We start from the raw sequence: 12,818 nt of genomic DNA on the forward strand, positions 1-12,818 counted from the left end.
TGGTGTCCTATATTGACCCAGAACATAGTTTCTTTGGTACTAGGAGCTCTGGATTAGTTGTCCAGTTCTCTTGGGAAGAGGAACCTATTTTTTATTAAAAATATTAATATGTTTGGGGTGCCTGGGTGGCTCAGTCGGTTGAGCGGCTGAGCCTTCAGCTCTGGTCATGATCCTGGGGTCTTGGGATCAAGCCCCGCATCCGGCTCCCTGCTCGGCGGGGAGCCTGCTTCTCCCTCTCCATCTGCCTGCCACTCTGCCTACTTGTGCTCTCTCTCTCTCTGTCAAATAAATAAATAAAATCTTTAAAAAATATATTAATATGATTCCCTTCCTTCTCCTAATATCCTCCATGCTATTCCTTATGTTCCACAAATAAGTGAAACTATATGATAATTGACTTTCTCTGCTTGACTTATTTCACTTAGCATAATCTCTTCCAGTCCCATCCATGTTGATGTAAAAGTTGGGTATTCATCCTTTCTGATGGCTCAGTCATATTCCATTGTATATATGGACCACATGTTCTTGATCCATTCATCTGTTGAAGGGCATCTTGGCTCTTTCCACAGTTTGGCTATTGCAGACATTGCTGCTATGAACATTGGGGTGCGTATGGCCCTTCTTTTCACTACATCTGTGTCTTTGGGAAAAATGAACGGGGGGGAATTGGACAGAGAGATGAACCATGAGAGACTATGGACTCTGAGAAACAAACTGAGGGTTTTAGAGGGAAGGGGCTGGGGGGGATGGGTTAGCCTGGTGATGGTTATTAAGGAGGGCACCTACTGCATGGAGCACTGGGTGTTATACAAAAACAATGAATCGTGGATCACTACATCAAAAACTAATGACGTATTGTATGGTGACTAACATAACATAATAAAATAAAATTAAAAAAATGAAAATAAAAATATTAATATTAATATGAATATATTTATTTTCTAGGCTTTCAGTGTGTTTTCTTTAATTCAGATACCATTTGAGAATATACTTCCTGTTTCTGGTGAGAAGTTGTGAACTTTAAAATAATAGTTATCAGAATTTGAAGGGACACTAAAGACTATTTTACTCATCTTTCTTTTTATATGTGAAGACCATGAAGTCCAAGAAGGAGAAGTTACTTGCCTAGGCACCTTGCCAGTAGGTGGCAGAATTTGCAGTAGAAGAGTAGAAAGTTGAGATGGGGGAGAAGGGGTTAGGTTTATTGCCTACTGTGTGTTGGCACTTGACATTTATCTTCTGATTTAGTTTTTATAACAACACTCTCAGATAGATATATTATGCTTCTTTGACAAGTGAGGCAACTGAAACTCAGTTAAGTCACTTATCAAAAGTTGTATAGCAAGAAGATGATAAAATATGGCTGCAAGTCCAGCTCTCTCTTTCTCTCTCTCTAAGTCATGCTTTTTTTATTTCACTAAGGTGTCCCCTTAACTACAATCCTTTTTATCACCCTAATAATAGATGTTTCTATCATGTCACATGCCCTTCTTATCTATAACCCCACAAAAACTCTTCAGGAATCTGAGGAAACACAAAATTAGAATACAGGGAGATGGAATTTATCTTAAAATTAAGGAAGGAGATTTAAATAAAGACATCCTGAAAACAAGGAATGGCCTGCCTTAGGAGAGAGTGAGCCCTGTCATTTAGTTGACTTACAGTACTGGGCAGACTAAGACTTTGGGTTTTCCTGGAATAAAGGGCTTCTAGTTTTATAACTGCAACAATCCTGGGCATAATAAGACAAGTTGGTCTTCACTACTGTCACTGGATGTGTGTCAGCATAGATTGAATAGTTCCTCAGGTTTTGAAGCACTGCATGAAGAGTTGGGTAAGACCATCTGAGTTCCTTCTGTTACTGTGGAACAAGATGTTTACCTTGTTTTTGGAGCTAACGTCCAAATTCTGATAAAATTAGGTCAGATGGCTGGTAGTTAAACATAATAATAACACCAACACAAAATAGAAACAAAAGAGTACCTGGGTCTTACTGCTGTCTGTACTACACAACATAGTTTTATTATTGTTATTTTGTTTTGTTCATTCATTTTTGTTTTATTTCAATATAAGAATATACTCTTGGGTAGTTAAGCTTTATTTTCTGACTCAGCCTCTGAGTGTTCACCACTGCAATTGTATTGTACCAGTGAAGCTATCTGACACTTAGCAAGTGAATCTGGGCTTAAGTGGTCTGGGAATGGGGGCAGGTGGCATTAGTATCTAAACTTCCCAGATGATTTTAATGTGTAGCCAGTGCCAAGTATCACTGCCTTAAATCAAAGAAGGAACAGAACTAACATTTATTGAATCACTATCATGTGTTCTGGGAGCTATACTTGATGTTATCTTGTTTAATCATCAAATAACCCTGTGAGATAGGAATTATTTCTAGGCAAGGGAAGTTGGTCTCAGAGAATCTGAGTAACTTGTCAAAGGTCATAGCTAGTAAGTCATATGTGCTTTTTACTCAGCCATAGTGCTTCTAAAAACAAGAAAAAACACTCAAACTTTATAAAATCTGTTGGCAACTCATTATTCAATTATATCTCCATAACTACTCTGAGTAACAATTACTAATATCCTCATTTTACAGATGGAGAAATTGAGGCATGGAAGGGCCAAATTGAGAAATTTGTCTTAGGTTGGTAAGTAGTGGAGCAGGGATTCAAACTCAAGTCTCAAGATTTTAGTTCAGCTTTTTTGTTTTTTAATACAGCAAACCCATCGCCCCTCCCCTAATCATTTTGCTTGTCTATGAAATGAGAGAAGTCCTAGCTACTCCTAAGGATGCCTGTGAGGATTAAATTAAATATTAGCTATGAAAGAACTCATGGAAAACCACATGCCAATATTCCTGATGAATACAGGTGTAAAAATTCTCAACAAAATATTAGAAAACAGAATTCAGAAGCACATTGGAAGAAACATATACCAGGATCAGGTAGGATTCATCCCTGGGGTGCAAAGATGGTTCAACAAATGCAGATCAATAAATTTGATATATTACATTAATAGAATGAAAGGTAAAAATCAATGATCATTTCAATTGATGCAGAAAAACCATTTGACAACTCTCAAAAGCCAGAGGCCGGGACTGGAATTCATAGGTTAATTCTATCTAATACTTAAAGAAGAGCTAAGGCCTGTTCTTCTCAAACTATTCCAAAAAATGCAAGAGGAAGAAAAACTTCATTCTATGAGGCCAGTATCACCCTGATACCAAAACTAGATAAAGGTATCACAAAAAAGAGAACTATAGGCCAATATCTCTCATGAATATAGATGCAAAAGTCCTCAACAAAATATTAGCAAACCAAATCAAACAATATATTAAAAAAAATCATACACTATGATTAAGTGGGATTTATTTCTGGGATGGAAGGTGGTTCAATATTTATAAATCAATCAGTGTGATACATCACATCAATAATAAGAGAAAGGGTAAGAACAATATGATCATTTCAATAGATACAGAAAAAACATTTGATAGAGTACAGTATCCATTCATGATAAAATCCCTTTGCAGGGTAGGTCTAGAGGGAACATACCTCAACATAATGAACACCTTATATGAAAAACACACAGCCAATATCATACTCGATGGTGAAAAACTGGGAACTTTTCCCCTAAGGTCAGGAAGAAGACAAAGATGTCCACTCACCACTTGTGTTCAACATGGTACTGAAGTCCTAGCCATAGCAATTAGAAAACATAAAGAAATAAAAGGCATCCAAATTGGTAAGGAAGAAGTAAAAATGTCACTATTTCAGATGACATGATACTCTATATGGAAGACCCTAAAGACTTCACCAAAAATCTACTAAAACTGAGAAGTGAATTCAGTAAAGTTGCAGGATACAAAATCAATGTACAGAAATCTGTTGCTTTCCTAAAAATTAATAATGGAACAGCAGAAAGAGAAATGAAGGAATCAATCCCATTCACAGTTGCACCAAAACAATAAAATATCAAGGAATAAACTTAACCAAAGAGGTGAAAGACCTGTACTCTGAAAACTATAAAACACTGATGAAAGAAATTGAAGACAACAGAAATAAATGGAAAGACATTTCATGCTGATGGGTTTGAAGAACAAATATTGTTAAAATGTCTGTAGAACACAAAGCAATCTACAGATTTAATGCAGTCCTTATCAAAATACCAATAACATTTTTCACAGAACTAGAACAAGCAATCTTAAAATTTGTATGGAATTACAAAAGACCTCAAATAGCCAAAGCAATCTTGAAAAAGAAAAAAACTGGAGGTATCAAAATTTCAGATTTCAAGTTATATTACAAAGCTGTAGTAATCAAAACAGTATGATACTGGCATAAAAATAGACACATAGGTCAGTGGAACAGAACAGAAAACCCCCAAATTAACCAATTATTATATGGTCATTAATCTTTGACAAAAGAGGAAAGTATCCAATCAGAAAAAAGACAGTGTCTTCAACAAATTGTGTTTGGGAAAACTGGACAGCAACGCGTAAATGAATGAAACTGGATCCATATATACAATGGAATATTACTCAGCCATCAGAAAGGATGAATACCCATTTGTATCAACATGGATGGAACTGGAGGAGATTATGCTAAGTGAAATAAGTCAAGCAGAGAAAGACAATTATCATATGGTTTCACTTATTTGTGGAACATAAGGAATAGCATGGGGGACATTAGGAGAAGGAAGGGAAAAATGAAGGGGGGGAAACCAGAGGGGGAGATGAACCATGAGAGACTATGGACTCCGGGAAACAATCTGAGGGTTTTAGAGGGGTGGGGGGTGGGTGAATGGGTTAGCCCGGTGATAGGTATTAAGGAGGGCACATATTGCATGGAACACTGGGTGTTATATGCAAACAATGAACCACAGAACACTACATCAAAAACTAATGATGTACTGTATGGGGACTAACATAACATAAAAAAAAAGAATGAAACTGGACTACTTTCTTTCACTATACACAAAAATAAACCCAAATTGGATTAAAGACCTAAATGTAAGACCTGAAACCATAAAAACCATTAAAGAGAGCACAGACAGCAATGTCTTTGACATCAGCTGTAGCAACATTTTTCTGGATATGTCTCCTGAGGCAAGGTAAATAAAAGCAAAAATAAACTATTGAGACTACATTAAAATAAGTTTCTGCACAGCAAAGGAAATAATCAACAAAACTAAAAGACAACCCACCAAATGGGAGAGGATATTTGCAAATGGCATTTCCAATAAATGGTTAGTATCCAAAATATATAAAGGACTGCTACAACTCAATACCCAAAGAACAAATAATCCAATCAAAATGGGCAGAAGACATGAACATTTTTCCAAAGAAGACATAAATATGGCCAACAAACACATGAAAAGTTGCTCAACATCACTCATTATCATGAACATGTGGTGGGGGGTGGGAGGGATGGGGTGGCTGGGTGATAGACATTGGGGAGGGTATGTGCTATGGTGAGCACTGTGAATTGTGTAAGACTGTTGAATCACAGACCTGTACCTCTGAAACAAATAATACATTGTATGTTTAAAAAAAAAAAAAAAAGAAGATAGCAGGAAGGGAAGAATGAGGGGGGGAAATCAGAGGGGGAGACGAACCATGAAAGACTATGGACTCTGAGAAACAAATGGAGGGTTCTAGAGGGGAGGGGGTGGGGGGATGGGTTAGCCTGGTGATGGGTATTAAAGAAGGCACATACTGCATGGAACACTGGGTGTTATATGCAAACAATGAATCATGGAACACTACATCAAAAACTAATGATGTAATGTATGGTGATTAACACAACATAATTAAAAAAAAAAAAGAACATCCAAATCAAAATTACAATGAGATATCACCTCACTCCTGTCAGAATGGCTAAAATAAAAAACACAAGAAGTAAGTGTTTATGAAGGTGTGGAGAAAGAGGAATCCTTTTGCACTGTTGGTGGGAATGCATATTGGTACAACCACTGTAGAAAACAGTATGGAAGTTCCCCAAAAAATTAAAAATAGAACTACCCTACAATCCAGTAATTGCACTACTGGATATCTACCCCTAAAATACAAAAACACTAATTCAAAGGGTTATATGCACTCCTGTGTTTATAGCAGCATTATTTACCATAGCCAAATTATGGAAGCAGCCCAAGTGTCCACTGATAAATGAATAGATAAAGAAGATACGGTGTGTGTGTATTAATATTTTATATCTATCTATCTATCTATCTATCTATCTATCTAGATATATATAATGGGATATTATTCAGTCATAAAAAGGAAATCTTGCCAATTGCAATGACGTGGGTATAGCTAGAGAGTATATTCCTAAATGAAATAAGTCTGAGAAAGACAAATACCACATGATCTTGCTCATATGTATGGAATTTAAGAAAGAAAACAAATGAGCAAAGGAAAAAAAAGAGTGACAAACCAAGAAACAGACTATTAATTATAGAGAACAAACTGATGGTTACCAGAGGGGGTAGTGTGGGGGGATTGGTGAAATAGGGCTTGGGATTAAAGAATAAACCTATCATGATGAATATAAAGTAATATGAAATAATATGTTCAGAATGGTGGGGTAAAGAGATTAGTTTCAAAATAACTGCACTGCATGACCTGAATGTTGGACTTAGGTAATCAAGACTACATAAAGGCCAGGCATCATCTCATTGTTACAGTTCAATCGTAAGTCAGGGCTATGGGAGCACCTTACTCAACAAAACAGATGTATTTTGGAAAGTTGGAAAGTTTGGAAAGTTTTACGAATCGAATATTTACATTTTAAATATGTTAGGAAAGCTTAGTAATTAAAGGTATCCTGAAATGAATCTTTCATAATGTTAATGCAAACAAAACAAATATAAACTAATTATATTATGATTAACCACCAATAAAAATAATAGGTAAAGAAACACATTTGACAAAATTCAACATCTGTTCATGATAAAAACTCTCAACAAATTAGGTACAGAAGAAATGTACCTCAACATAATTAAGGCAATATGTGATAGCCCACAGCTAAGATCGTACTCAGTGGTGAAAGTTCCAAAGCTTTCCTTCTAAAATCAAGAACAAGACAAATGTGCTCACTCACTACTGCTATTTAGTATTGTACTGGAATCCCTAGCCAGATTAATTAGGTAAGAAAAAGAAATAAAAGGCATCAGAATCAGAAAGAAAGTAGTAGAATCATCTCTGTTTGATTTTATATAGAGAAAATCCTAAAGACTTCATCAGAAAAATGTGGGGTAAGGGGTAAAAGAAATAGGTGAAGGGGATAAACAGTTAAAAAAAAAACAAAAAGATTATCTGAAAAAGAAATAAAGAAAATGATTTTATTTACAAGAGCATCATAACGAAAATATTTAGGAATAAAATTAACCAAGATGGTCAAAGACTTATACTCTGAAAACTATAAGGCATTGATGAAAGAAATTGAAGATTACACAAATAAATGGAAAGATATAGTTCTCATGGATTGGAAGAATTAATATTGTTAAAATGTCCATACTACCCAAGGCAATCTATGAATTGAATGCAATCCCTATCAAAATACCATCAGCATCTTTCACAGACTAGAACAAATAATCTTAAAATTTGTATGAAATCACAAAAGACCTCGAATAGTCAAAGGAGTCTTGAGAAAGAAGAACAAAGCTAGAGGCATCATGCTCCCTGATTCCAAATTATCCTACAAAGATGTAGTAATCAAAACAGTATGGTACTGGCATAAAAACAGATCTATCGATCAGTGGAATAGAATAGCACGCCCAGAAATAAACCCAGGCTTATATTGTTAATTAATCTAAGATAAAGGAGGCAAGAATATACAGTAGGGATAAGACCGTCTGGACCTGGGAAAGCTAGACATTCACATGTAAAAGGATGATAGTAGATTCCAGTCTTACACTATTCACAAAAGTTAACTTGAAATGGATTAGACTTAAATGTAAGACCTGAAACCATAAAATTCCTAGAAGAAAACATAAAGAAAAAGCTTCTTGATAGGGTCTTGGCAATTTTTTTGCTATGACACCAAAGGACAAGCAACAACATAAAAAAAATCAACAAGAGGGACTATATCAAACTAAAATTCTTGTGCACAGCCAAAGAAACAATCAACAAAATGAAAAGGCAACCTATGGAATGGGAGGGAATATTTGCAAATCATGTATCTGGTAAGGGGTTAATAGCCAAAACATATAAACAACTCTGACAACTCAATAGCAAAGCAAACAAACAAAACCCCCCAAATAATCCAATTAAAAATGGGCAAATCTTGAATCAACATTTTTCCAAAGACGATATTAAAATAGCCAAGAGGTACATGAAACTTGCTTAACATCACTAACCATAAGGGAAATGCAATTAAAACCACAATGAGATATTCCCTCAGTTAGAATGGCTTTCATAAAAAAGACAAGATGACAAATGCTGACAAGGATGTGGAGAGAAAGGAACTTTTGTACACTGTTGGTAGGAATGTAAATTGGTGCCAGCTACTGTGGAAAATAGAATGGAGGTCCCTCAAAATTTAAAAATAGAATTACCTTATGATCCAGCAATTCCACATCTGGGAATTAATTATCCAAAGGAAATTAAACCACTATGTTGAAGAGATATCTGCACTCCTGTGTTCATTGCAGCATTATATATAATAGCCAAGACATGGAAACAACTTAAGTGTCCATTGGTAGATGAATGGATAAAAAAGTTGTGGTATATATATGGTACACACACACATATACACATATATACATACATACTGGGATACTATTCAGCCATAAAATATAAGGATATTCTGCCATTTGTAAGAACGTGAATGGATCTTTATGGTATTATGCTAAGTGAAATAAATCAAACAAAGACATACTGTATGATCTCACTTATATGTGGAACCTAAAAAACAAGCTCCTAGAAAAAGTAATCGGATTTGTGGGGGTTGGGATAATTGAATGAAGGTAATCAAAAGGTACAAACTCCCAGTTATAAGATAAATAAAAACTGAGGACATAATGTACAATATGATGACTGTAATTAGCATGGCTATGTGGTATATTTGAAAGTTGCCAAGAGAATAGATCCTGTCCTTAAACTCACATAGTGTTGTATGTCAATTATATCTCAATGAAACTGAAGGGAAAAAATCTCTTGGGTGGTGGAATTGGAAAAAGAAAAAAGAAAAGAAAAGAAAGAAAGAAAGAACAAAAAAAAAGAAATATTCAACAAGCACTGAACACCTTCTCCTATTGGCCTTAGGTTTGATGCCTTCCTCTAGTGTCCAGGCTGGCTTGGAGCACCGGTCCCTAACTTATATCACTCAGATCTCTGCCCACTTCCCTATCAAGTACTCTGATTAATTTGGTTTATCTTTTATTCTGTCTTTCTAGCTGAATCCTTCAAGGAATTTGCTGAATTGCTCAACGAAGTAGAAAATGAGAGGATGATGATGGTAGGTCACTAACACTGGGCCTTGAACTGATATCTTGGGATTTTTCTGTCCTCGTTCGTTAGATTGATACTCTGTTGTTTCAGTTTCTGTCTCATGGCTGTTTAGAACAGTAAAGATATTTAGGAAGTAGATCTGGTTATTCTATTTCAAGCTTTTACCCTGGGAGTTTCACATTAGGTAGAGAAATTAGTGTGGAAATTCCATTTCTATTCATATCAGCAAGAAGCGGTTTCAGAGGACATTAAACTGGGCTATTGAACATGTGGAAAGAAATTGTGGCCCTTGTTGTCCTTAAATTATTCATTTATTTATCTGTTTCTCTGCTTATAGAAATAAATAATATAGACTTTATATTTGACATATAATTGTTTTATTTAAATCTCTGTGAAGACTTCTCCTTATATTTAAAATCTATTTCTTAAAATAATAGACTTATTTTTTAGAGCAGTTTTAGTTTTATGAAAACACTGAGTGGAAAGTACAGAGAGATTTCACATAACCCCTTTCTTCTGTTTTGATTACTGTAGCTTTGTAGTAAGACTTAATTTTAGGTATGAAATTTAGAATCAATTTGTCAGTACCCACAAAATAAATTGCTGGGATTTTGATCAGGATTATATTGAATCCATAGAACAAGTTGGGATAAACTGAAATCCTAAGAATATTGCCTTCCTATTCATGAACATGGATTATCTCTCCATTTATTAAACCCTTCTTTGATTTCTTTCATCAGAGTTTTGTAGTTTCCTTACACAGATCTTGTATTTCATTTTTTTTTTTTTTTTTTTTTGGTGAACTCTATTTTAGCAGCTTAAAAAATAATCTTTTTGTGTGGTCCCTGGATCTGCTGCACCAATGTCTCCTAGGAAATTGTTAGAAATGCAGGTCCTCGGCCCCACCCCAGACCTATTTGGACTTAAATGTAGAAGTACCTAAGTTGGTCAATATTTATTTTTATTAGGAGTGTGAGGGTAATGTTGGAACTTCGTAGAGGGTGATGAGAGGTCTACCTTCCCTTTCTTGATAGGATGATTTCCTGTGGGCAGTTCAGTTTTGTTAAGTCTGTTTATTCAATAACCAGAGTTCTTTAATCTGTCATTACTCATCCTTTTCAACAGTGTGATACTGGCTTCTGAGAATACTGCTACCATTTCATCTAGGCTCCTAGAGAAGTAGGATTGAAGGCAGGACGTGGACGTAGGGGAAGTAGAGACTTAGATTCTAATAATGGCAGTGCTACTAATTGTTGATTTCAAACAAATCATGGTATTTCGCTGTCTTTCTTTTTTCATATGTATAATGAGGAAAATAATCCCACCTCCCAAGGTTGTTGTAAGAACTCCAGATGATATAATGAATATGAAAGTGTTCTATAAATAGCAAAAAAAACCCCACTTACTAAGTGAGTGTTGTTTGTAGTTAACTTTTGTTACTCCCAAGATTCTGCTTATGGAAATTTGACTTGGGAATTTTCTTAGTTTAAGAGACTTGCTTCTAAGGATATTAAGGAGAGACCAATATGGGTAGTTTCTCTGGAGTCTGGTAGATGGCCCCCCTAGCTAATCTACACTCTACTAAATGTTTTCCTCTGCCTGAAGAATTTGTGGACAACTGCCAATGTTGATCTCAAAGGCATTCAACTCCGTTTCATTCATATACCACTAGAAAGCTCAGCTGTACTTCTCTTCAGCCCTAGTTGTTTCTTTTTTTTCCCCTTGAGATCATGAGTGACTTTAATCAAGAAAGCATTTCTTTTTTCTATTATTGTGTTATGTTAATCACCATACATTACATCATTAGTTTTTGATGTAGTGTTCCGTGATTCATTGTTTGCCTATAACACCCAGTGCTCCATGCAGAACGTGCCCTCCTTAATACCCATCACCAGGCTAACCCATCCCCCCACCCCCTCCTCTCTAGAGCCCTCAGTTTGTTTTTCAGATTCCATAGTCTCTCAGGGTTCGTCTCCCCCTCTGAGTCCCCCCCTTCATTCTTCCGCTCCAATCACAGACCTGTAACTCTGTATCTAGTTGTTTCTTGATTTTATTTACCCAATTACAAAGCTCTAAAATATTAAAGTAGGACTCATCTTTTGAGACATTGTTTTTCTCATCCTTCTTGCTGGCTTTTTTCCACAGGAGTGACTCATTTTCTTCTGTCTCTCATTATGTTGTGCCTCTTTGTCCCCACAACTCTTCAATCATGTATTGAGTGTTTGGCTCCCCATTTCCCGTTTAATTTTAGGAATGCTGTGAAGGTTAGGCTCAATGAGGGCCTTTCACAACATGCCAGGAATTCATTGCTTCACTGCACCTCTCCCTTTTCCTAGAACTGTGGTAAAAGGACTTCTTACCCCACTATAGATAATCTGGGAGGTGTTAAACAGCTTCTTTTCCTTTCTATAAGAAGAGGCCAAAAGAAGCTTTAGAACAGGAAGTTCACAGCTCTAGCCAGTGATAATTGCAAATGTCTAGTCATTCTTATAAATGAACTTAAATTGTGGAAGGAATTATGGAGGAAAGAATTGAAGAGGGGCATTCCAACTGTGATGTTCTTAACTAGTACCCTGTGGGATATTGTATTACCTCAGAAGTTGGCCTTGAAAATCTGGATAACAGACTTCCTGTATGATTAACGTTTGGCTTGCCTAGGTGCCTTTCTGACTCTGAAGGCCACCCTATTAGCAATGTGCAAGGTCTGTCTTTGAGGACTGCGAAGAATGACCTAAAGAGACCCATACTATTTCAAGCAGTATATCCTCAATGACTTCTTTTGGTAATTAGTTATCCATCAAAGATTCATGAACAATCCTACACTGCTGGATTGAGTACCATCTCTAATCTGCTAAATTCCCTACCTAGTGTTAATTGGGATTCATATAATAGGAACCTGATTAGCTAAACTCACTAATGTGTTGTTCAGAGTGTCACTTATCATGCTGGGGGTTCTACCCTGGGATAGCAGGTAGGAGCTTTTCTGCTAGAGAGCTTATGAAATGGGTGTAGTGATCCGAAAGGGGAATAAAGATCATGTTTAATTAAAAGGGCTTTTTTGAGTAGTTGCTAGACTTCTAAGAGATTTGAGGATAAAACAAAATGAAAAAAAAAAAAAAAGAGATAAGCTTCAGTGTGATCTTTTCCTACATCTCTAGCTCTGTGTTCTGGCAGAAAGTATTATAATAACCGATGAGTGTCAAAGAGAGGAAATGCTCAGAGTATTTATTTGTGTTGTAGGAGACTGGTAGCAGTATTATAATCAATGTGATCAAGTGAGAACTATGGCCTCCAATTTCAGTGAATCATGTACTAGTTTTCTTGACGGAGACAGGGCCAAACATACAAAAAGCAGTGGCCTTATGGACCC

The 12,818-nt window shown here is 36.0% G+C and overlaps 1 protein-coding gene across 1 annotated transcript in view; it reads left to right on the top strand.

Annotated features, from left to right (window-relative positions):
- Positions 1 to 12,818, top strand: part of OPHN1 (oligophrenin 1) — a 463,303-nt gene that overhangs the window by 197,525 nt on the left and 252,960 nt on the right. Inside the window, exon 3 of the mRNA XM_021679709.2 lies at positions 9,394 to 9,455. Coding sequence (XP_021535384.1) covers positions 9,394 to 9,455 — 62 coding nt within the window. The remainder of the gene's footprint in view (positions 1 to 9,393; positions 9,456 to 12,818) is intronic.

The sequence above is a fragment of the Neomonachus schauinslandi genome, chromosome X (assembly GCF_002201575.2).
Source record: "Neomonachus schauinslandi chromosome X, ASM220157v2, whole genome shotgun sequence".
NCBI classification, from domain to species: domain Eukaryota; kingdom Metazoa; phylum Chordata; class Mammalia; order Carnivora; family Phocidae; genus Neomonachus; species Neomonachus schauinslandi.